This window comes from Sciurus carolinensis, chromosome 3, assembly GCF_902686445.1.
Source record: "Sciurus carolinensis chromosome 3, mSciCar1.2, whole genome shotgun sequence".
Lineage (NCBI taxonomy): Eukaryota > Metazoa > Chordata > Mammalia > Rodentia > Sciuridae > Sciurus > Sciurus carolinensis.
The window spans coordinates 110,925,304-110,948,178 of NC_062215.1; the positions used below are offsets into that span (position 1 = coordinate 110,925,304).

The 22,875-nt window shown below is 40.5% G+C and overlaps 1 protein-coding gene across 6 annotated transcripts in view; it reads right to left on the reverse strand.

The window, feature by feature from the left end:
- The window catches only part of Rbms1 (RNA binding motif single stranded interacting protein 1), a 205,625-nt gene that overhangs the window by 103,135 nt on the left and 79,615 nt on the right, over positions 1–22,875 (reverse strand). Inside the window, exon 1 of one of the 6 annotated variants that reach the window (XM_047544420.1) lies at positions 19,094–19,293. The exons of the other annotated variants lie outside the window; for them this stretch is intronic. Within the exon in view, the coding sequence (XP_047400376.1) occupies positions 19,094–19,162 (69 nt within the window). The 5' untranslated portion in view covers positions 19,163–19,293. Of the gene's footprint in view, positions 1–19,093; positions 19,294–22,875 lie in introns of those variants that run through there. 6 annotated transcript variants of the gene reach the window in all.

Here is a 22,875-nt window from a genome sequence, read left to right on the forward strand (position 1 = left end):
TCCACCAAAAGACAAGGTTACCATTAATTACAATTTTTCTGTGGGGGGAAAAATGCATTTTGATTTCAAAAATTCCATACTGGAGAAGAACTTTTGGACTAGAACTTGTCTGTGCAGTAGGATGATTTCATTTGTTAATCTAAAGATTATAATTTTACTAATGTACTTAAAACTATGGTCTAAACAGCTAAATCAATTTGTTGGCTAACACTTACTTATTACCAAACCAACTGTAAGGAACTGAAGGTGTGCTCCCATGTTTCATATGTTGAAACTTTGATCCCCAGTGAATTACAAGGTAGGACCTTTGAGAAGTACATAGGTCATGAAGGTAGAGCCCTTGTTAAAAGGATTAGTGTCCTCAGGAAAGAAACACCTCTCCTGCCCCCACTCAGCTCTGTAGCTCTTGTTCCACCATGTGAAGATACTATAGTCACACTAAGTAAACCAAAATAGGGCCCTCACTAGAACCCAACTCTGCTGGGTTTAGACATCCAGTATCTAGTGGGAAATAAATTCCTATTGCTGATAAGCCACCTAATCTCTTTAGTTAGGGCAATGCAAACTAAGACTCCAAACACCCACATCTTTTCATACAATGAGTTATATTAAATTTCTCCTAGTACTTTTCACTGAAATGCAAGATTTTATGATTATTTATTCCTATTAAACTCTCTTTTGTTAACTTGTGCTTATCTTCCAGCATGCTGGTATCTTTCTGAAAGCAAACTGATATTCTGCATAGGTCATCATTCCTTCCAGCTAGATATCATCTCAAGAATTGACAAGCATGTTTCCTACAAGGTATATAAGTTGCTGTGTGACAAAACTAATCACTAGATATTCACTGTCTGTTTTTCAAATCCTTAGAGACAGCCCCCATCCTTGATTTTCCTGGCTGCTTTGCCTATTAGCTACTCAAGAGACCCACATAGTATTATTGTTGTCTATATAAAAGTTTAAAATTTTAAAATAATGTTAGCTGTAGTAAATGGGGTTGGGGTGGCTGTAATGAAGGGGGAAAGGCTGAAGAAGGTGAGATTACATTATAGTAACTGTTCTTTTTATCTTAATACTTCTTTTTATAGACTTCCCTTAGGAGGAGGGATGAATAAGAACTGGGTAAATCTCTACATTTTAGCAAGAGTTTTTAATCACTATGTGCGGTTATTGTCCTAAAATGAACAGTAACAAGTTTAACTGGCAAGTTTTGTGGATGAAGAAAAAGCAAGCTAAGACAGTTCCAAGAACTGCACACCACTATCTGGTTGCCACTCAGACTGGACAATGGCCAGCTTGGTGGGGCGTGTATGTGGGAATTCTCTGCAGTGGCACGGATCCTGGAGACTTTCTTCTCTACTCTCAATAGCAATCTTGCCCACGTTGAGTGTTAGAAAAAGGTCAACAGAAGAAAGAAATGGCAACTCACTCTCATCCATCACTGTATTTGGGTTCTGAGATTCTCAGAAATCTCTGTTTCCTGCCACATCTTCCCCACAAGACACACAGATCCTCCTACCCCATAACAAACATATAATCCCCCACCCCCGGCAGTAACTTGAAAAATTACACCACAAACATATAACAGGAAAAAAGGAAAAGAAAAGGCTTTTTCCTATCCTGGATTTCAAATAGTTTCATCTGGGTCCTGGGGTTTACGGTGGGCCTTGGCATCTCAGCTGACTCAGCATATCTACAGATGGACCCCAGAAACTGTTTTCTGCAGAAACTCAGAATGGCTCTCATGCATCACCCCAGCTAGACCACACTTCGGCAGACCAAGGTTCCGGGGAACATCTACCATTAGCTTTTCTGATATCGACCTTAAAAATATCCCAATTTTTCTTTAGATCCAATTTTGACTCAATTACACGTGAAACCTTTCATTATTTACTATGTGCTCATTTACATTTTCTGTCCACATCACCTCTGGAATTAAAAGATCACTGATTTATATGAATACTCATTCTTCATCACCAAAAGATTCAAACAAGCAGAGCAACCATTCAGAAATATTTCACCTACTGATACTTAGCCTTTTGTGAGTTTCTAAATCGCTTGCAGAGCTTAAAATGCACCCCCCACCCACAGTCTTGGGTATGCATGCTGTAGAGGGACCCAATAATATACAGTTTAGATGAGCACCCCAGGAGATGCTGATGCAGGTTGTCCTGGGACCATACTTCAGGAAATACCACTGTTGTGAAGGGCAGAGTCAACATGCACGTCACTGAAACTCACAAGCCTTGGTGTCTCTCCCAGATGCAGGTCCACCCCATGGTTTCTGCAGCAGATCTGAATCCTTGGGGTACTCTGTGCCCCTTGCAAAACAGCTTCCATCTTGTCCCTTGCTCTTCCAGATGACACTTGACCCCTTCATTAGTCAGTAGGAAAAGGCGTCTCCTTGTTCTAAAACTGCAAACTCTCTCTGACCACACCCTTCAGATCCTCTTTTGTACCAGCTTATCCAAGCAATTTCTGCTTCCTTGATCTGACACTTCTAACCAACCCTCCCTCAGATGTGAGGCTTTGCAGCTCCCCACTAATTGACATGTAGAGAGTTCAATGTCCAGCTCTAAGTTAACAACTCTACGTACTTCACTATGTAAAAACAAATACAACCCTGCCTGCTGGGATGGTTTCCCCTGGAAAGGCCTTCTGTGGTGCCCCCTCTGCACAGTCACAAGATCTTTTTGCTCAGATAGTCAACTGTACGTGTGCACACTTCACACATGTCTCAATGTGACTTTGTGGCAAAAATTTCACAAAGTGGCTATTTTGGAAAAACTAATGACTTCATTATGGGCAGAAAGTACAGAGCGCTTAGAAGTGCATTCCCTGACACACTGAACTGTCAGACATGGATACATTCTTGCTGAAATAACGACTGATAAGTATGCCTAATTGCACACACTGGATGTGTTTTTGGGACATTCAACTTGAACAGATCCATGTATTAAATGCAGTAAGTAAAAGAACTTTAAAAGACGCTCAGAATAAAATCAGCAAATACTATACCCCCAAAATATGCATAACATATACCAACACTATGCTTCACAGAATTCGAAGTTCCAGTACTCAAAGATATTTAAGAATTGAGTCAATGAGAAACATACCCAAAAAAAAGGTTAAAGAAAAACTCAATGATTAAGAAACAATTATATGTAAGGAGGAATCCTTTTGTAAAGAGAAATTACTAACTTAGCTGTTTTCTTAAAAAAAAAAAGAAAGAAAGAAAGAAAGAAAATACCATCTGACATGTGTTCTTTAAATTCTGGGAAAAAAAAAAACCAGGAAGTTTGTTGTTCTTTTGTTTTAAAGTGAAGGTTTAGAATAACAAACGTGAGGCACCTGTAATGGCATATGTGTATATTTAAATTCTTGCATAAGATTCAAGAATCTTAAATTTTAATACCACTTCTCATTCTTACAGAACTGTAGCTCTAAAACAGCTTTCAAAACAAACTTAGAAATGGGCAAGACTCTCCCTCTTGTGAGTGGAACTTATGCCTATTCCCAGAGGTAGCTGTATGCCTTAATGCCTTAACGTACAACCAAGGACATGGCTGCTTATCCACTATGTGCGCCCCACACCCCAGTGAGATATGTTGGATGAAGAGCATTGCATCAGAACATGGTTCTGACATAGGAAGTCACAGGAACAGAATAAAAGAGAAATCATCTTTCTGGAAGAAACAGACCTTGAATTAAAGACCAGAGGGATGGGACCTTGAAGGTAGGGAGACAAAGTTCTGCAGCCACTTGTGACAGCCTAACAAAAGTTGGGAGGAGAGGAAGGAGACTTCAGGAACCAAGGCAGAACTTTTGGTTGTAAGGGTAGGTATGGACTTGGGCAAGGCAGAATGAAAATTCTCAAGGTCCTTGTAGGCTGTGGTGGGAAGGGGATTCTTCCAGAGTTATTTATATGTTTAAACTATTTCTATAAAGGCATATAGTCTATCCTGTTAGAGACAACCACAAAACAGAAAACTTGCTTTTACATCATGTATAACAGTGCAGTAATATACCATGAGTATTACACTTCTGCTATGGAAGCTAAGGTGGCCACAAGGAAGTCATTAAGTAGTCTGGCTTTATTTCAGACTCACCAAGATACCGAGCTGACGGATTTTGTCTAAACTAAATGAACGTCTGGTACTACATTGTGGGTTGAACTGCATCCCCTCAAAAAACAGGTAAGAGTTCTAACCCCTAGGATCTTGGAATGTGGCCTTATTTAAAGACAGGGTCTTTATTGAGGTAATCAAATTAAAATGAGGGCTTAATCTAATATGACTGGTATACATATGGAGGGAAATTTGAACAGAGACAGACACACAGGAAGAATGTGAGACTGTCATGTGAAGGCTACAGTTATGTTGCCACAAGCCAAGTAATTACCAGCAGTCAAAAGAGAAGCCCAAAGCAGACCTTGCCCCTGTATCTGCAGAGGGAACCTGGCCCCACCAGCACCTGGATCTCAGAATTTCTAGTCACCAGTACAACAAGAAAATGTTTCTGTTTCTGTTGAAGAATACCTGTGGAACCTTGTTAGAACATACCTAGTAAACTAATGCATAAGTAATTCAGTAGTTAACTTAGACCAGATTGTTTTGGTAACTAGTAAAATGCAAATTTTGCCAAGATATATTATTTAAAGAAAAAAAATTACTTTTGCCCCCAGGTGGCGATTTGCCTTTTTTTCATGGCTCTTTCTCATGACTTCAGAATTATGGCCAAGTCTTATTCCTAAGGAACATAGCAAGACTGTCTCAAAAAAATAAAATAAAATAAAATAATAAGGGTTGGGGATGTGGCTCAGTGTTTAAGAAACCCCTAGGTTCTATCCCTCATATCAATAAAAAAATAAATTAATTAAAAATTAAGTAAAAGTAACCAAGGTAGAATTGATTACATAGATAATGAAGAATGGCTCCCCAAATAGAACCAAACAAAAGAACCAGTTAGATAAGATCAGACACCAAACCAAAACCTTTTGACCAAAGCTATGCATCAGTCCCACCTTCACATGGTTTGATTCTGTGTTTATTTTATTCTGACTGGGCTTATAAGTATCATTATCTGATTTGGGTTTTGTTTTCTTTTAATTCCTTTTGTGCGCCTTTTGGTAGAAGAATCAACAAAGGATCAGGTTAGTCAACTTCTATTTACAACCAGCTTTTGTCCATAAAGTTTTACTGCAACACAGACATGCCCACATATCATCTATGGCTGCTTTAGAGTTGAGTTGCAAAGGTGTTGATGAGTAACTGTGACAGAGACCATATGATATGTTGAGCCTAAAGCACTTACTATTGGGCCCTTCAAAGAAAAGCATTTGCTGACCCTAGTTATAGATAGTCCATGAAATGCACGCGCAATTGCTCTGAAAACCCTTAGTGATTGTTTCCCGATTGTCAATAATCCCAACTCCACAAGTACTTCTTTCCAAGCCCACTTCACATAATTAACTAGAGGACAAAGAAAGAGGGAAGGACTCTTAGAATCTGAAATATCTTCTTTGTTTGAAACCCTCTTAATATTATCTAGTTTTTCTACCTCACTTTTAAAAAAGCAGAACCAAATTTGGCAATAAACTGATGCTAAGAACATGGAAGATACACCTTTTTTTCTTCTCTACTCAACCTCCATAGCCTAATAAGCAGCTTAATACAGTCAATTAAATAGTATGGTAACCCTAAGGGGGCAGCTGACATATGCATGCATGTGTGCACACACACACAAATCAGCTGAGAATCTTCTTTCTATCCTGGAATCAAATTCAAGTGCAGCTGAGGGCAGGGATCACCTAAATTTAGGTCCACTGGAGAATGAATTCTACAGGTTATACATGTTCTTACTACCCAGTTCTTAAACATGTGGACCTTGTGGCATTCGTTTCTGCTTTCTATAGTTACTCATGTCCCTGTTCCATAGCCCCTATGAGACGGAAAGGTTGAGAACAGGATCACTGTTACTCCCTTCAGTAGCTAACACAGTGCTTGGACCAGAATGGACTCTAAGATATTGATTGAGGGAACAGTAATCTGACTTGGATTTGTCTGAAAAGGACCAAACTGCAATAATAGGAAATATGATTCTAGTCTTGGCTTTGTTATAAATAAGCTATGTGATGCTGAAATATCCTAACCTCCCAAAAGATTACGAGGAAGAGCTCGTCTTTTAGGGACTTTTGGCAGAACATACCATGCTTCTTTTCTGATAACACATGACATAACAGACATTCCTTCAGACATCTCATCCCAAAAATTAGTATCATGTCACAGCATATATTCAGGGTAAAATTTCATGTTGTAGACACAGAAATAGGCAGTGAGAGTCTCTGACAGACACCACTTTTCTAAGACAACTAAGAATCTTAAAATAGATAAAAAGGAAAATGCTACAAGTTAACAACTAGTGTCTGAAATATCTCAATTATAAGAAAAAGCAATAAAGTTGTCCTTCAGATTTTTCAAGAACACATAGTAGTATTCTCCAGATGGAGAACCATAGCAAGTATGGTTATAAAGTCTTAAATGTGGTCTCTTCTGCACAGGAACTTACACCTAGAAACCACAGAGTAAATTCTGCATGCTGTAATAAGTCAGGCAGGAAGGGGCTAAAAATATGCAAATGTGTCTACCCACAGCCAATTATATGAGAAAGAAAACTAACTTAGAGGGCAAAAGAGTACTCATTAATAGTTAGAATATGTGGGTTTTCCAGATCACTGATACTTTAAACTAGATTGATTTCTCAAGTCAGTTATCTTGATTTGGGAGATGTTTTAAGAAGCAATAAAACAGGCAGAAAAATTGATCTTAAGAGAAATTAAAAGCAAAAGAGAAGTAAAAGTTGACCAACACTAGTTAATTTTGTCTGAAGATAATAAAGAACATACCACTGCCAAAGGCCTACTCAATTTAGAGAATGATTAAAAACAAAAACAAAAACCTCACAAAAACAATTCTGAAGTCCTATCAAAGACATTATTTTTAAAGATATAGAAGATACATTCTTTAAGGTTCATTGGAATAACAAGGATGTAAAGTGTGAAATATCTGGAAAGGCAGAGATGAAGGTATATTGGTCAGCATGGAGTCAGAAGACCTAGGCTCCACTAGCTAGGAGACTGCACAAATCACTCAGTGTCTTTGGATTTTAATCCCTTCTGGGTAAACTAAAGGGGCTGGACCAGACAACCTCTAATACTATTTCCAACTCCAAAATGTAAAAGGTTCCTTTAAGTAAGTGTTCCCCAAACTGTTCCAAGAATATAGTTAGAAAATACTCTAGGACTAAGTGGTTCCATGATCAAATAATTCTAGGAAAACAATGAAATACACAAAGTTGGACAAATGTCTTTTCTGTAGGACTTCAAAGACTTTTCTGCTAATTTATACCATTACTCTCCTAGGCAATACTATATCGTATGTAGTGTTTCCCAAGTTTCTTTGAACACTGAATATTTTAATTCCTGGAACACTTTCAACATTTAATAGAACCCAAGTATCTTCATAAACATAATTTGGGGAAAGAAAAACAACTTTAAACAGCAAACTTCATGAATTTAAAATCAGATGCCAAAAGAAGCAGCACTCACAACACAGTGTACAGCATTCATTTTGGAAATATTAGGAACATCCTTACAGTGTTTACAGGTCAAGGTAAGGCATGTTATTTCATACTAACTTGGTTAACCCTTAAGTCTGGGAAGTCAAGGTTGGACACAAGAATCATTTCTATTTTCCCAATGAAAGCTGAATTTTTCTTTTTGATTTTTCTTAGCACAAAATATTTTCTGCTATGAATAGAAGGACTGCAGTCTTCTTCCACTACTGTAATTGCAGGATTTCCTTGACCTGTCCTCCACAATCCTCTTTCGGGTCGACCAACTTCTGTTGAAACACCTCAAGGAAGGAGGGGAGAAGTCAGAGTACCTAGGCCAGGGAGTGTGTCATATTCTGTCATACATATGACTTCATCTAGCCATCTCAAAAAATCAAGTAACTAGGATCCCTAGTGTTGCCAAAGAGGAAATTAAGACCAGAAAGCTTGAGAAACATGCTCACAGTCATAGAAGTAATAAAGATGTTGAGATCCATACCTACATTTATCTTTTGTCTTTCATAGCAACTTATGATGATTTGCAATGGTTTGCCAGTGTTTTTAAAACTTGAGCTTGCAGTTCACGTTAAAAAAATTAACATATTTTTTTTCTTCTTCTGTGGTTCATAGTGGTGGGAAGTCTGTTTGAAACATGACTTTATTTACACAAATACTACAACAGTAATTATATGGAGGCATAATCTATGCAAGAGCCACTTTTAATAAGTATAACTACCTGCATCTGGTTATGCCAGACAGATATATGTATTAGCTCATTTAATCCTCCAAAACACTCCACAAGGTACTGTTTGTTCTGCACTGTCGGGGATCAAAGAGGTAAGGTCTTGGAATTACTCTACCCTCAAGATTTGACTTCAGATTGACAAGGTCTTTCACCACTACCTCTCTCCCAGAGGCTTTTCTTTGTATCTTATTAGAACCTCCTGCCTCTCCCTATTCCTGAACGGTCATTAACTTTCTGGTTTTCGCAGGTCTCCTTAACCTTCATAACAATGCTCCATTTTTCCCACCACTCTCACCTTACCAATGCCCAGCCCCATATAAGCCACCGTACAGCACCAGCCCCCGTCCCCATGAAGACAGCCGGTGTTCTGCTGACTCAGCCTGTCACACCCTCACCATGGTTCACTCCTCTTTTTACTCATCTCTGCTTGAATGCTCACCAACTTCCCCTGAGCAATTTCAAAATCTCTGGTCACACTCCCTAAGCTGGAACCCCATCTTTTTCATCTTGAAAAGATGACCTAACCTCTTTACTTAAACAAAAGCTCTGAAAGGAGTCTGACTGTTTTCCCCCCTCCTTCTCACCATCTCTGACATAACCCATCTTCTTCTTCAGTATCACAGACAGGAAACTCTGAGGGGATTCCCTTCCTGTGAGACTAGCCTACCTCAATCTCTCCTTTAAAAAAAAAAAAAAAATTATTGGAGCATTACAGAGAGTGGGATTCACTGGGTCATATTCATGTAAGCACATAATTTGATCAATTTCATTACTCAATACCTTCCTTTCCCCTCCTCTCCTCCTGCCCCTAATGTGCTTGCTCTACTCTATTGATCTTCCTATTACTATTATTATTATTATTATTTTAATTAGTACATTATAATTATATGTATCAGCAGGATTCATTGTGGTATACTTGCATATAGATGTAGCATAATTTGGTAGACTTCATTCCCCATCAGTCTTCCTTAAGGTTAAAACCTGTTTCCAACTCCTCCCTTTTTTCTTAGGACCTTCAACCAGTCATATGCTAAAATAGTCTTGTCTTCAGGTTGTGGTATTCCAATCAGGAGGGACTCTCTTCTTTTAGCATCAGACTTATTTTGTTGGTTTTTATTTTTGAGGTGGGTTCTGTGTTGCCCAGCTAGCCTGGAACAACTCCTACACCTCAGCCTCTAGAATAGCTGGGAAATATAGGCAGATTATAGGCGCTCTCCAGCACGCCATTACTTATCTCCTTATTTTAAGTCCTCTGGAATGTGGTTCCTCTCACCCTATTTTGCTGCCCCATCACACACACAGTACTCTACTGAAACTTCTATTTCAAAGGCATAGAGACCTCCCAACAGATACTTCCAATGGACTTTCACTGGACCTTTGTCTTCCTTGACCCCTGGGCAACAGTTAACAAAGATGACCACCTCTCCTGGAAAGGGCTCTGCCTTGGCTTCCATGACACTCAGGATTCTCCCAGTGTTCTGTCATTTCCGTGCCCCACTTTTTCAAGGCTCATCCTACTCCTTTCCAGGATAAACCCTGGCTTCCTCAAGACCTGTCTTCTCTTGACATCCCCTCTTCCTGGAGTCCTTCAATCTATCCTCAATGCTTCTTTCTCCAGGTCTATATTTCTAACTGCTTACTAAAAACTTCTGCCTGGAACAGTAAATGAAGAAGAGTAATGTATGATTGCGTGACCCAATTAAAATGGCCAAACCAAACTCGTCACCTTTCCCCCAAACTATTTCACGGCAGTAGGATGGATACGCTAACCCCTTCACCACTCTGCATCTGCCACATTCCTGTGGAGGTGGGAGATGTTTTGACCTATCCAGAGCACTTTCTGTGCCATGGATGTTATAGACAATTGTGCAGTTACAGACAACAGCTATTCTCAAGAAAGAGATTTGTTGTATGTGTACTTCATTCCAAAGAATATCAGGATCCAGGGCGAAAGTGAAAAATACGCCTACCCATGTGAGGCAGCTTCCATGTTGACTTCAAGGCAATCCCAACACACACACATACACACAAAGTTTACAACGCATTTGCTGGATCCAAAATGAGTTCTTACAGAGGTTCTCACCAGGAGCATGGTCAAGGCTGGACAATTCTTCCTTACGAGAAATTGACTTGGACACTGTAGGTCATTTTGAATTCCTGGTGCCTGAATGTTGACTACTATTAGAATTTAGTAATCCATCCCCTATTTATTTAACGTTCTAAAAAATGTAGAAAATCTCTGCAACAGAAGAGCTAGGTTCTTGCATATCATTGAGCCCAGAGCAAGCAAAGTTACAGTAACTTTTCATTTTCCCAATCATTTAAGACTAGAAACTTAGGAACTTCTTTTTTCAAAATGCTTTCCTCCCCAATCAGTAAGTCACCAGCCCAATCTTGTCCATTCTTTCTGTATATTACTTGACTCTGCTCCTTTTAATACAATCCCACTGCCACTACTGCATTTTACATCTTTATTTTGACAGTGATGATTTCTAAACTCAGTCTCTCCTCTCATCCATTTCAGCAAGTTTAATCCTATTGTCGTCCATCCTCCAATCTCTACCGTGCATCCAGTTAACCTGAATTACTCACAATTCCCCTGAGAAAGTCCATGTTTTCTATATTCAAATCTTTTGCTGTAAAGTTCATTCCACTGAAACTTCACCTTCCATGATGCAACAACATCCCACCTCCTGAATAAGAAATGTTGGCATCATCTTCGAGTCCCTTTGTACATGGAATCAGTCACAAAATCTTTTGGAGGGTATAGACTCTGGTGCATCCTCTTGTCTGCAATTAACTGCCTTCTTTTGGGTCCTCGGCATCTCTCAGCTGTTTCAACAGCCAGTTCATCACTTGCTGGGCCAGTCTCTCCCATGACAAGCAACAATACCTTCCCATCTGCCAGTTCACTTCCTAAGAATTCATGTTGGTTTCAAAGACCAGTTAAGTTATGCTATACAACTCAATAACTATTAATACAGTGTTTCTAAGTTTCTGTTAAACTTTAAGTAAATCAAAGGAAGGAATCTACTCTCTTTGAATTGGTTTGATACATTTGACCCACAAAGCTAGAATACAAAGTAGAAAAAAGAAGTCTTTCAAATATTTGTACAGGTAGGGTTGAGTTGATCAAAAGTGGTCGGCCAAAAGGTGATTTGCAGAAAGAGACAGAGCAGAGGAAGAAATGCTAGGTTATGGAACTGATACCAAGAAAAAACTGCATTCTCACAGTCTGAGTTAACGCAAAACAGTGAGGCTATGTATTTGCTCCCAACCTACATAGAACTAAAACAATGTGACTTGGAGATTTTGTCAATTGCTGTATCAACTAGCAAAGAAAAACCCAAGCCTGGGTGCAGTGGTTCCTGCATGAAATCCCACCTACTCTGGAGCCTGAGGCAGGAGGATTACAAGTCTGAGGCTAGCCTGGACAACTTAGCAAGACCCTATCTTAGGGTGGGAGGGCTGGAAGTGGAGATATAAGTCAGTAATAGAGCATCCCTATGTTCGATTCTCAGTATGGGGGTGGGGGGAAGAAAAAGAAAAGAAACAGAGCTTAACAAGGTAACCCTGCTCCTCTCTTTTCTGAGTCCCCAACCCCCTTCTCCATTTCCCTCTCCTCCTGTCCCCCTCAAGTCTGAAACTCCCACTGGGCTGCACACTAACAATAGCTTCTACAGTGCAGACATTATCTATTATCATGTACTTCTTATAGAAATCCTCACTGTTCCATTATAAATTAAAGGCACCTCTAAGAAGCCAACCCTCCCCACTACACTGCTTTTCAAAAAACTAGAAACTAAAAAGGAGGTTTTGCAATGAAGAAAATCATGAGTAATCATAACAAAATATAGCCAAAGGATTCTGACATAAGTAGAACAGCCTAGGTCTGTCACATTTAATATAGAAATTAAATGTGTATATGTGTGTGGGGAGGGTATCTGTCTCCAAAACTACTGTATTTAAATGTAGCTATAAATCCAATGAAAACAGATGATTGTGATAACTGCTCAATGGTTAGAATATTTAAAGTAGTTAAAATTCTGGAAAAGTAATCTAGAATATAAAATATCACATTTATAAATAAAATGCCCCTCACTAACCCACACAGATAAATTAGTACCCTGAAAATGTTTTTCTTTTTTTTCTGAAAGAGTTCAGAAGGACTATTTAAAATAGATGTACATGTAGGATAAGATTGAGTTAGTAAATGTAAAGAGTATCTATCAGAATAATTTCCAAAAAGATGGTATAGAAGTTTGCAGGAAGTACAAATAATCAGAAAATCATAAAAAATAAAAAAGGATCATACCTCAAAACCTACACTTGAAACAAGGAGTGCAGTAGTGCCTTTTTTTTGTTTTTTTCCCATGGACCTCCTGGGCTCAAGTGAACCACCTCACTATCCCCAGTAGCTGCGACCACAGGCACGCATCACAGCACCCAACTTCATGCTACTCTTTGAGATTCTCAACATGAAAGAAGTTCTTGGGATTTCACCACAAGTTTTAGGATTAAAGATAATAAAAATTTCTAGATTTGTTTCCCACTATGTCTTCTTGAAAACCAAAGGACTATATGCTCCCTGTAATGGGCAAGAGGGACTAGAAGGTTGGAAACAGTATAAAGAATCAAGAAAAGTAGTTACCTGTGATTCTGCAGCAGAATAAACCACTTGTTAATATAATAGCACATTTCTTTACAATTTTCCCCCCACATTTTTATTTGTGCATTATAGTTGTACATAATGGTGGGATTTGTTGTTATATATTAGCACATGCATACAATATAATTTGGCCAATATGCACTTTTTTAAAGTTATATTTTTGAAACTGTATTGTGTACATAATTAACAAACTCAAAATAATCTTCCCTAATTTATACTTTTCCATTTTGAAATTTACTGTGTTTAAATTAATGAAATGGAACCAACATAGAGTTTTACTTACTAGGATACTACTCTGCTTAATACTGCCTCATTAATTTGATCCAGAATTCATTTTCCCCATTTAAATCTTTTTACCTTATTCTAATTCCAGATTTCAGAAAAAACTTTCTTCCTTCTCTACAGTACATCCATCCTATTTTAAAGTTTATGAGGCTTTTAGAATGTGTTAAGGAAAGCATTCTGTACAAATGCAAATTTAAAAACAAACACCCAGAAAACACCTACAGATGTCCAAGAGTTTAAAAAAAAAAAAAATGTTTATTTCTAAGTAATACAAAGATAGCATTAAACAAAAAAATTAAACAAGACAAAGGAAGGAATTCTGGAAACAATTATGCAAGTACCAATAATTAAATCTGTCTATTTTCAAGGGAATTTAAAAGGTAGCATATTTCATGCTAGGAGTGATCAATGCTCTTTTTACCTTTTGCATTTACATATTTTCATAAAATAAAGAAAAAAGGATTAAAGAGCTTTCCTTCTCCAAGAGAAGGCTAAAACGTGCAACAAGAGCATACTCCATGAACAACTGTTCAAAAGTGGGGTACCCACTTTTCCACTTCCTTTTGGTCCTTAAAATGGGGTTGAGAACTTCACTCTCAACCTCCAGGTTGAGGCAGCCTACATTCTAAACACAGTCTCTTCTTAGAGGCTGTAAACATGGCCCATTCTTAGGAGACTGCTTCAAGGTCTCCCAGGACCACACAGAGTCTCCTAGGACCACCTGCTGTTGTTTGCTCTGCGGGGACATTAATAATAATAACACGTTAGAAGGATTAACAACAACAACCCTGTTAAGTGTGTACTCTTATATTTACTTAGCAGAAACTAAGGCTTAGGGAAGCTAAGTGGAAAAAGCATGCAAAGAGCAGAACCAGTACTTAAGCCAAGGTCTTCCAGTTAGATTGACCAAATGCCTTAACAAGATAAAAAGTGAAATCTGCATTATCATCAGGGCTTAAGGAATATGCTAAGAGGCAAAATTTTAAGTGGAAAAAGTTAGAATGGCAGATTTGATAGGTTATTTCATGATTAGTTTTAAAAAGTGAATTAGGTTCCCTGAGTAAGTGTTACTGATTTCAGCAAATAAAAATACTCAGCCTGACAAAATATTTGGTATATTTACACTAAATATATATACATATATATATATATACACACATATATATATATGTGTATTTGTTTTCACCGTTTACCTGAGATTCAAACTTTACTCAGTGTCCAGTATGTTTTCTGACAACCCTATGAAACAAACACCACCACTAATAACCGCAGTGCTATCATTACCAAAGCTGAAATCTGGGCTGACCTGAGTGCCACATGTTTTGAGAGACCAAGTAAAGGGAAGTGTAGTGGCTACGGCTGTTCTTGACAGCTTCCTTCTCTTCTTCCTGGTAGGAGTCACAGTCCTTGACCCCAGAGACCTGGCTTTCAGCAATGAGGCCACTTAATTTCACTGCCCATTTAATTTCCTTCTCTACTTTATATGGATGTCATGAGATTTAAACATAACTGAGGTTGAGAGGGGATTTCATACTTATATACTAAAAACCTTAGCTTATTGGCTGAGTGCTTTAGAAATACGTTCTCAGAAACTGGGAGAATTCAGATCCCCACCCCCAAAACACACACAAAGAAAGTGCTCAAAAATAAAATAACTACTAATATTTGGTGAGCCTACTTGACAATAGTCTCTAAAAAGGAAGGAAAAACAAAAACTAGAAATGTGTTCGAAACCTGAAGTGAACTACGGAAAATGCAGTGAGATGCCAAAAGGCGTGCCCAGCAGAAAATGTGTGCAGTCACGGACGAAGAATTCTATACGTTCCAAAAGGCTATGGGTAGATACTTAAAACCCAGTCACCTTGAATCACAACACAGAGAGAGCGTGATGAAGAAGAAAATTAGACCTTACTTACAATTGCATTTCCAGCTACTTCCCCCTAAACCTCCAATCTCTGTGGCTTGAATGTTTACCCTTGTGTAAAAAACAACAAATTGGGATGGTTCGTTCACGTATTTCCTATGCACAACTTTAATCTTCAAACTTTAACAAAACCCAATCTACTAAACACAAACTGCTGTGAACAGAAACTGCTTCAAGAGGATTAATCAACAGCTTTGTATGTCATCCTCTGAATGAGGCCAGACACTGAATCACTGTTGAATTCCTCACGTGCAGCTACACCCAGTTAATCCTCAAGAAAGCAGCAAACTATGTAAATGTACTTAAACTGGGGAGATAAGTACTTTACTCATCAAAAGTTAGCAACATTTACTAAGTACAACTATTAGAAGGCAAGACCATTTGTAAAGACACACACACACACAGACACACAAGAATTTTTACACTCACTGTGCTACCTCCAAAAGTCTTACTGCAAACTACTAGGACTATGCGCTACTATTTAGCAAAAAAAAAAGGCTTTGCTACATGACACAATTTGCAAAAGTCAAACTCTACGGCATCACTGAGTCAAGTATCTCAAGAAAGCAGTTCCAAGACAGAAGTAAGGAAACAAAGAGAAAAAAGTTAATAAAAGAATTCAAGACACCTAACACAGAGGAAAAATGGAAATATCCATTTTCTACATTTAAATGCTTTTAAGTATAAAGATTTTTCCCCTTTCAAAACACCAAAAGTAGTTTCACAACTACAAAAGTCCTGGTAAATGGTTTTCATTTTGACTGGGAACTGGGGTGCAGTTTTCATATAATCAGTCTATATCTACTTAATATCATATATCTCAATGTCATAGTCAACAATAATAGGACACACACATTTTTCCACTGAGACTTGAACCAACGAACTTCATCTAGATACTAACACTGGGTTATCGCTTCATTCAAAAGCATCTTCCTTTGACCTGAGCTAAGCAGGTGTATGTCTAATGTGCTCACAGGCCTGTGATGCAGGAAAATCCTGTTCATCCCAGATGACTCTGGAGATGAGTGCTGCCTGGTGCCTGACTATACCATGTGGGGGTAGAAAGGGGATGAGCACCACCCACCTTTGCTTTGACTGAAACTGGCTGACTCCTATGTATGTCAAATGTAAAAAGGTTTAAGAATCGTTCAACCATGAACTAAAGCAATATTTTGACCTCAATTCTTCCAAATATCAGATCATACATCCAGAACATATATGATCCATTATTCACCTCCCAACTCACAACCTCCAAACTCCCAACCCTCAAAGGGTGGGAGAAATCCCTAACCTAGGCTCCTGAGACTAGAAGGGTTATAGGTAACAATGCAGAGAAACTGCACATAAACAGGCAGTTGTGTGTGGTGTGGTGGGTTTAAAGGCCTAAGGATCAGGGTTCAAAATTCTGGCTCTGCACTTTGGGTTGTATATGCTCTGGGCAAGTTATTTAATCCATGCTTCAGAATTAACTGTAAAATGGGAATACTAATATTACCTGCCTCATAGGACTTTCAAGATGACGAAATCAGTTAATGCACAGAAGCATTAGAACAGCAACCAGCAGGTAGTAAGGTTCTCAATGGTTGTTAGCTATTACTATTATATATGTATGATAAAAGTGATTCTGACCCCCTTTTTCCCCCAAAGGTGATTTTTAAGTATTCCTTACATTCAGTTCAATTCTTCAAGCAAATTATCAGAAATCAGTTCTAACAGTTGATAATGCATTGCTATATTAAAATCAAACCACTTTAAATACCTAAAAATTGCCAGTCCTTTCATCAAAATGAACAAACTAATATGAACTGCAAGGTGCAAGCTTAACATCACAAAATCTTATAAAAAGCATTAATTAGACTTCCCATTTAGGCTAAGCCAGGATGAGATCATGAAGTCACTCATGGTAACCAGGTCCCTGAGCTGGAAGTGTGCTTTTCCAGTGAATGGCTAAATACTAACAAAAGAAACCTTTGACTCAAATACCACTGGTACCCTGGGTCTTGTGTCTGTATAATGCCTACACATTCATTTCTTTCTTTGCCTATAGAAAAAAGAAAGTCTGTTTGTTTTTCTGATTCAGTCAGCCCTTTTAGTCTTTGAATCTAAGGACAGCCCTGTGAAAAGAGAGCATCTTATCAGCGTGCTCCAGCCAGCAGGCTGTCCCCCCTCCACACACAAAACCTCTAGCCCCTCACGGCAAAAGGCCTCACCCTCAGAGCCTTTTCCCATTTCAGAGCTAACACCCTGCTGGGTTTTGACAACAAATAAATGAATACACAAGGCCCTAACATAATTAGCCATCTTTTCAGGTAGAGTGAGGTAGGTGAGGGAGGAGGGGTTAGAAGAATAGTTATTGTAAATTGGCTTTACTTACCAACTTGATGTTAGTTGGTACTTATTTTAGATGAAGTCACATGAAGTGAGTTTAGAGATGCCTGTTTACAAATCCTGATAATTGTGGCATATACTTTGGCCAAGTCATCAATGCAGATTTTATTTTTTAATGAAAAGGAACTTCTTAGACCTGGTAAAAGTTCTATTGACTTGCACATGAAGGGCACACAGACCACTGTGAGTTTACTGTCTTTTTTAAGGGAAAGTTAACATGTAAAAGAACCAAAGACTAGAAAACAGAAAACATGACTTTCTGACACTACCAAAATACTTGCAGATATGCTTACGCTAGCACATACTTTTTGAAAAGGACTTTGAGAATAAGAACTAAATATCATCCTGTGAATGCCTATAGGAAGATGCAAAGCCTCACTGTCATCGGTCATGAGCTTAATAGAGCCACAGTCTGCACCAAAGGACACAGTTCGCTGGTATCACTACTGGGATGATAACTTAATTGATTTGTCTCAGTGGTGAAGGATGTAGACACAAGATTTATTCTGAAGGAAAAAATACATGCAATCCTGTTTTTGTTTTCTCAACAAGCATTTTGCCACTGACCTCTAAATCAGTTTAACCTTTTCTAAACAGATCTGCACATTTTTTACATAATTTAAAGCTAGGTTTTGTTATTGCTGCTGTTAAAAGGCTCTGTGAGATTTATCACAACATGGCATCGGTAACCTTCTTTTAAAAACAAAGATGAAAAACAAAACAAAAGGCTGCAACTATAAGCTCCCAGCTCCACTCCTTTTCCCGGCAGGGGATTTTGATCTAACCACTGAAGTGCCTTTGGAGTTCAATCTGTTAAAAAATGTATGAAACGGTATTAAAATAGGAAAAGGCATGTGTATGACTCAGGCTTATCCCAGTATCTCTGCAACTAGGTTGTCACAGGATTTCCCTGTGCTTCTGAAAACTGAAAACCTTGAGAAAGTGACAGTCGAAGTTCCTGTTTCTTTTTCTCTTTTTTTTTTTTTTTTTTTTTAAATAAGAAGGGGGGCGCGCGCGAACACACACACACACACACACACACACACACACACACGTCTTCCGGGTTTCCTACGAATCAGACAGGTTTTTAAGGTTCCAAGTGAAGACTGCAAACCAACATTACGACTTATTCTCGTACTCCTCTGCACACAAAGGTTTCAAGGAAAACCCCAAACTTGTTGCAGGGCTGGGCGAAGCCCCTGGCCCGGCGCGCTTCTGCTCTCGCCACCTCTCCGCCCCTTCCCTTTCCCCTTCCCCTTCCTCCACGTCCCACCCGGCCCGGCCCGGCATGGGCGAGGGCATCTCCCCTGCTAAGGTCACCGGCCCGAGCCGTCCCCGTCCGCCGCCTCTTTCGGAAACAAGGTCACCGCCCAGCCGGGTCCCTCCGAGGAGCGGCGCCCGGCCGAGCGCTGCCGCCCTTTGTAAAGCGGGGCTCGCCGGCCTCCGCGCGGCATCCCGGCCGCCGCCTCACCTGCTTGCGATAGGGCGTCCTGCAGTTGCTGTTGCCCCCGGGGTTGCCGCTGCTGCTGGGGAAGATCATCGCGGCGGGCGCGGGCGGCGGGCGCGGGGCAGCCTCGCCGCGAGGGGGAGGGCGCGGGGAGCGAGCAGGGAGGGGGCCGGCCGGGCCCCGGGCCGCGGCCGCTCTGGGAACTCCCTCTCGCCGCGCGGCGGCGGCCGGCGGGGGCTGCAGCTCCGGGCTGACTTCGCCCTCGACCTCCGCACTCGCCTAAAAGTGCGGCGCGGAGCGGGCGGACGGCGAGACTCGAGCAGCTCCTGGGGCCGCCGCCCTGCGTGCCATGGACTGGAGTTCGCGCGCGGAGCTGCCGGCGCCGCGGACTCTCCCGGCGGCAGCGGAGGAGCAGCGCCGCCGCGTCCCCACCTACCACGGCCTCAACCACCGCCCCGAGAGCGCGCCGGCCGGGGGCGGGGAGGCGACCGCGCACCGCCTCGCGCCGCGCCCAGGCCCACCCGCGCCTCCCCGCCCTCCTGCTGGGCGTGGCGCCCGCTGCCCCGCCGGCCCGCAGGTCCCCGCGCTCTCCCTCCGGGTCTCGGGGCCCGGGCCTGGGCTGCGCGGCCCGGGGAGCCGCCGGCGCCCCCGCTCTCGTGCAATGGTTGGGTCTGGCAGCCCGCATGCCGCACATTCCTTGGAGTAGGCAACCCCCCTCCTCTGTGTTTCCCCCTCGGTTCTCTGCCTAAGCACCGGCGGCAGCTTTGCACCCCAGCTCGAAGCCCCTTTTAAGGGCATCGCTTCAGGGATCTCTCTGGCACCTGGTTAGGAAGTGAATTTTGTTTTCAGATTTTTTCCCCCCTTTTCTTCCATCTTTCATACTATTCCCACCCCCGAAAAGGTGCGGATAATTACTCCTACTTGAAAGAACAAATCAGTCTTCCATCAAACCCCTGCAAATCTTCCTTCCCCCAATTCACACGCTAAAATTTTAGCGGTGGAAACAGGTTTCCACTCACTAGCCCCTCACCCAAATACGCACGGTAAAGTTTTATAATTCATTCCTATCCCTTAGTTGACAAGCTTTCCTTCAAGAGCACAATATCAAAAAAGACGGTGAAAATCATTTGAAGTCGTCCCTTGGTAAGACTTCTTCCTAAAAACGGGAATACTGCAACACTTCCTTGTGTTAATTATTAGATGCTACACAAATGTGTTCTCTTCAAGGGACACAAACTCGCAAGAAAAGGGACAAAGGGAAGAGGTAATTTCCTTTGTTTTCCGGTTGAAATGATCTAAAGCTGCTCCTCCAGTTGTGCCTTTTCTGGACCACCTTTCTTTGGATGCATCAAGCCCCAAACCTGTGCAATGCAGAAGAGCTCTGCAGCAACTGGTAAGGCAGAGCATGCCATCTCTAGTTAGGCCACTGGGACAACCTTGCCATTTTTCAAGTTGACCTGCTCCATGGTGAGTATCATAAAGTATCACCATGGTAAATGTTACACAGCTCTTCCTTGGCTTGTAGACTCTAACACCTTCCTGGAAAGGCCCATCTGCTATGATAATGAAAAATCCTAACTTGTCTAAGAAACGAAGGAACTCAACTTCTGGCTATCACAGTGAAAACAAAGTGTCCTCAATGGACATCAAGTTTCTAGCAAAGCTGTGCCCATTCAAGGATTTTTCTGGCAACAAGAAATTGAAAAATACACATTCCAAATATCCTGCTGGTGACTTAGTGGGCTGCTTCTATACTTCCAAATGCTCCCAACATTGGCCTGCAAAAGTCAGGAGAATCAGCAAATCTCACTTATGAAAAACAATCACATACACAAAATATACATATAAATCCTAGTTCTTTTCACATTAAAAAGGCAGCGATGGAACATATTTTGGGTGCACTATGAGCAAGTAACAACTTGCTAAATAAAATTTACAGTAAAATATGTGTTCCTTAAAGTGATTAAAAATTAAATAGCACAGAGTATTCAGTTGTGAGCTAGTACTTATGCCAGGACTATTCTTTGCAACTCCACACATTTAAAATTGTTTTCACTGCCGTTTTGCTGTCTCCTTTCACTAGGACCCTCCTTACAGTTATCAAGCATAGGTATGAAATGGCAAGTTTTACTTAGAACTGTTCAAGTGCAAAGTATCTTTTCCTGAAAACTTAAATGCTCAGTGTCCCACCATTCAGACCAGTTACCTATGGGGAAAAGTCCATGGACAACCTCAGTTGTCATGACTAGTCTGTTAGGAAGCCACAATCTAAGCCACAGAACAGCATAGATTTTTTTTTTTTAATGGTTCCACTTACTCTAGGGTCACACTTTGGATGCTAGTCCAGAATGCTAATGCTTGACTAGATACCCTGTAGTAGTTTTAGAGGCGTAATTTTCAAGTGATAATAAAATTTAAATAAGAATACTAAAAAAAAAAAAATAGTAAAATATACTAACACTAAAAGAACATTAAAAGAATTCTGTATTTAAGACTAAAAATCAACAACATGTAGTATAATAGCATAAACAGAGAGGACGTAAGGTATATATATTTTAAAAACTTTGTCTACTAAGGATCAGAAGTTCCAAACTTAAATATGACTAGACTCTCAACTAAGTAAAGCATTACATAGACAGGGGAAAGACTGATAGTCCACACTCAAAAAGTATACAATATAATGAACTACCTCAAGCCCCAAGAATCCAATTTAAGGGAAATAGCAATACAAAACCATGTGTATAACATGTATCATCAATTACAGATATATTAAAAGTGCTCAGTTGTAGTAGTAATTACAGGGATGGATCCTGGCTTGGTTCATTTGGGAAGGCTTACTGACCTTTGAAATCAATATATTTTAAGACAGAGAAAGTAAGGAAACAGTAGAGAGAGACTGTAAGTTGTCCTGGTATAATTAAGGGCTTTGGAACCTGACCTGGGGATGCACATCCTCTTTGAAGACGGACTGAGACTTTCTGGTGGGACTGTCATACAACATCCTCCTCCAACTTTAGCTGGTAGGTAGAGCTGTGGGAATCTGACCCCATGGCAGCCAATCCACTGACTGGTCAGTGACCTGTGACCTGGCTGGGGTTGAAAAAATGAGCAGGGCCAATCCAATTCTCACCCTTGGGAAATTTGATTCAGTGAAGTCCAAGAGCTGAACCAGTTAGTAAAAGGGCAGAAACGGCAATAGTGCCAGGGTAGAGCTGAGGCCACAACAAGCCAAAACCATACGCAAGCCAAGGTTATGAGGAAGCAGAAACTATGAGTAAACAGGAAGCTGACTGGCAGCAAGCAGGGAGTAGGGCACTTGGCTGAGAGAGGATGGAGGGAACTGCAGTCCCCAGGGCTGCTTCAGCTCCGCTGACTGGCAACAGTCCTTAAAACACCATGTGTATACTCAAACCCCACCCACCTCAGAGAGCTTAAAGGAATCTGGACTTTGCAATCTAAGGATCAAAGTTAAGACAGAGCCATAGAGATCTGGCTCCACATTTCAGCTTTCCCTTACTAACCACATGGTTTTGGGCAAGTTAGTTGACCTCTCTCCCTTCAAGACTGTCTTCACAACGATTGTCTTAAACATAGTACAACCCCCACAACCCGTCACCACCACCAAAAAAAGTGCCAAACTCAGTAAATGGCAACTGTTATGATTGTTTTTCTAGGTTTTATGGTGGGAGTTTGTAGAGTTAAGTGGGTGTGCTATGTAAATATCTGATGCTTATAAGTCTGGCTGACCATCAAAGAACAGGAGCAAGGGTATAGTGGGAATTGATGGCATGTAAAAAGAGCAAATT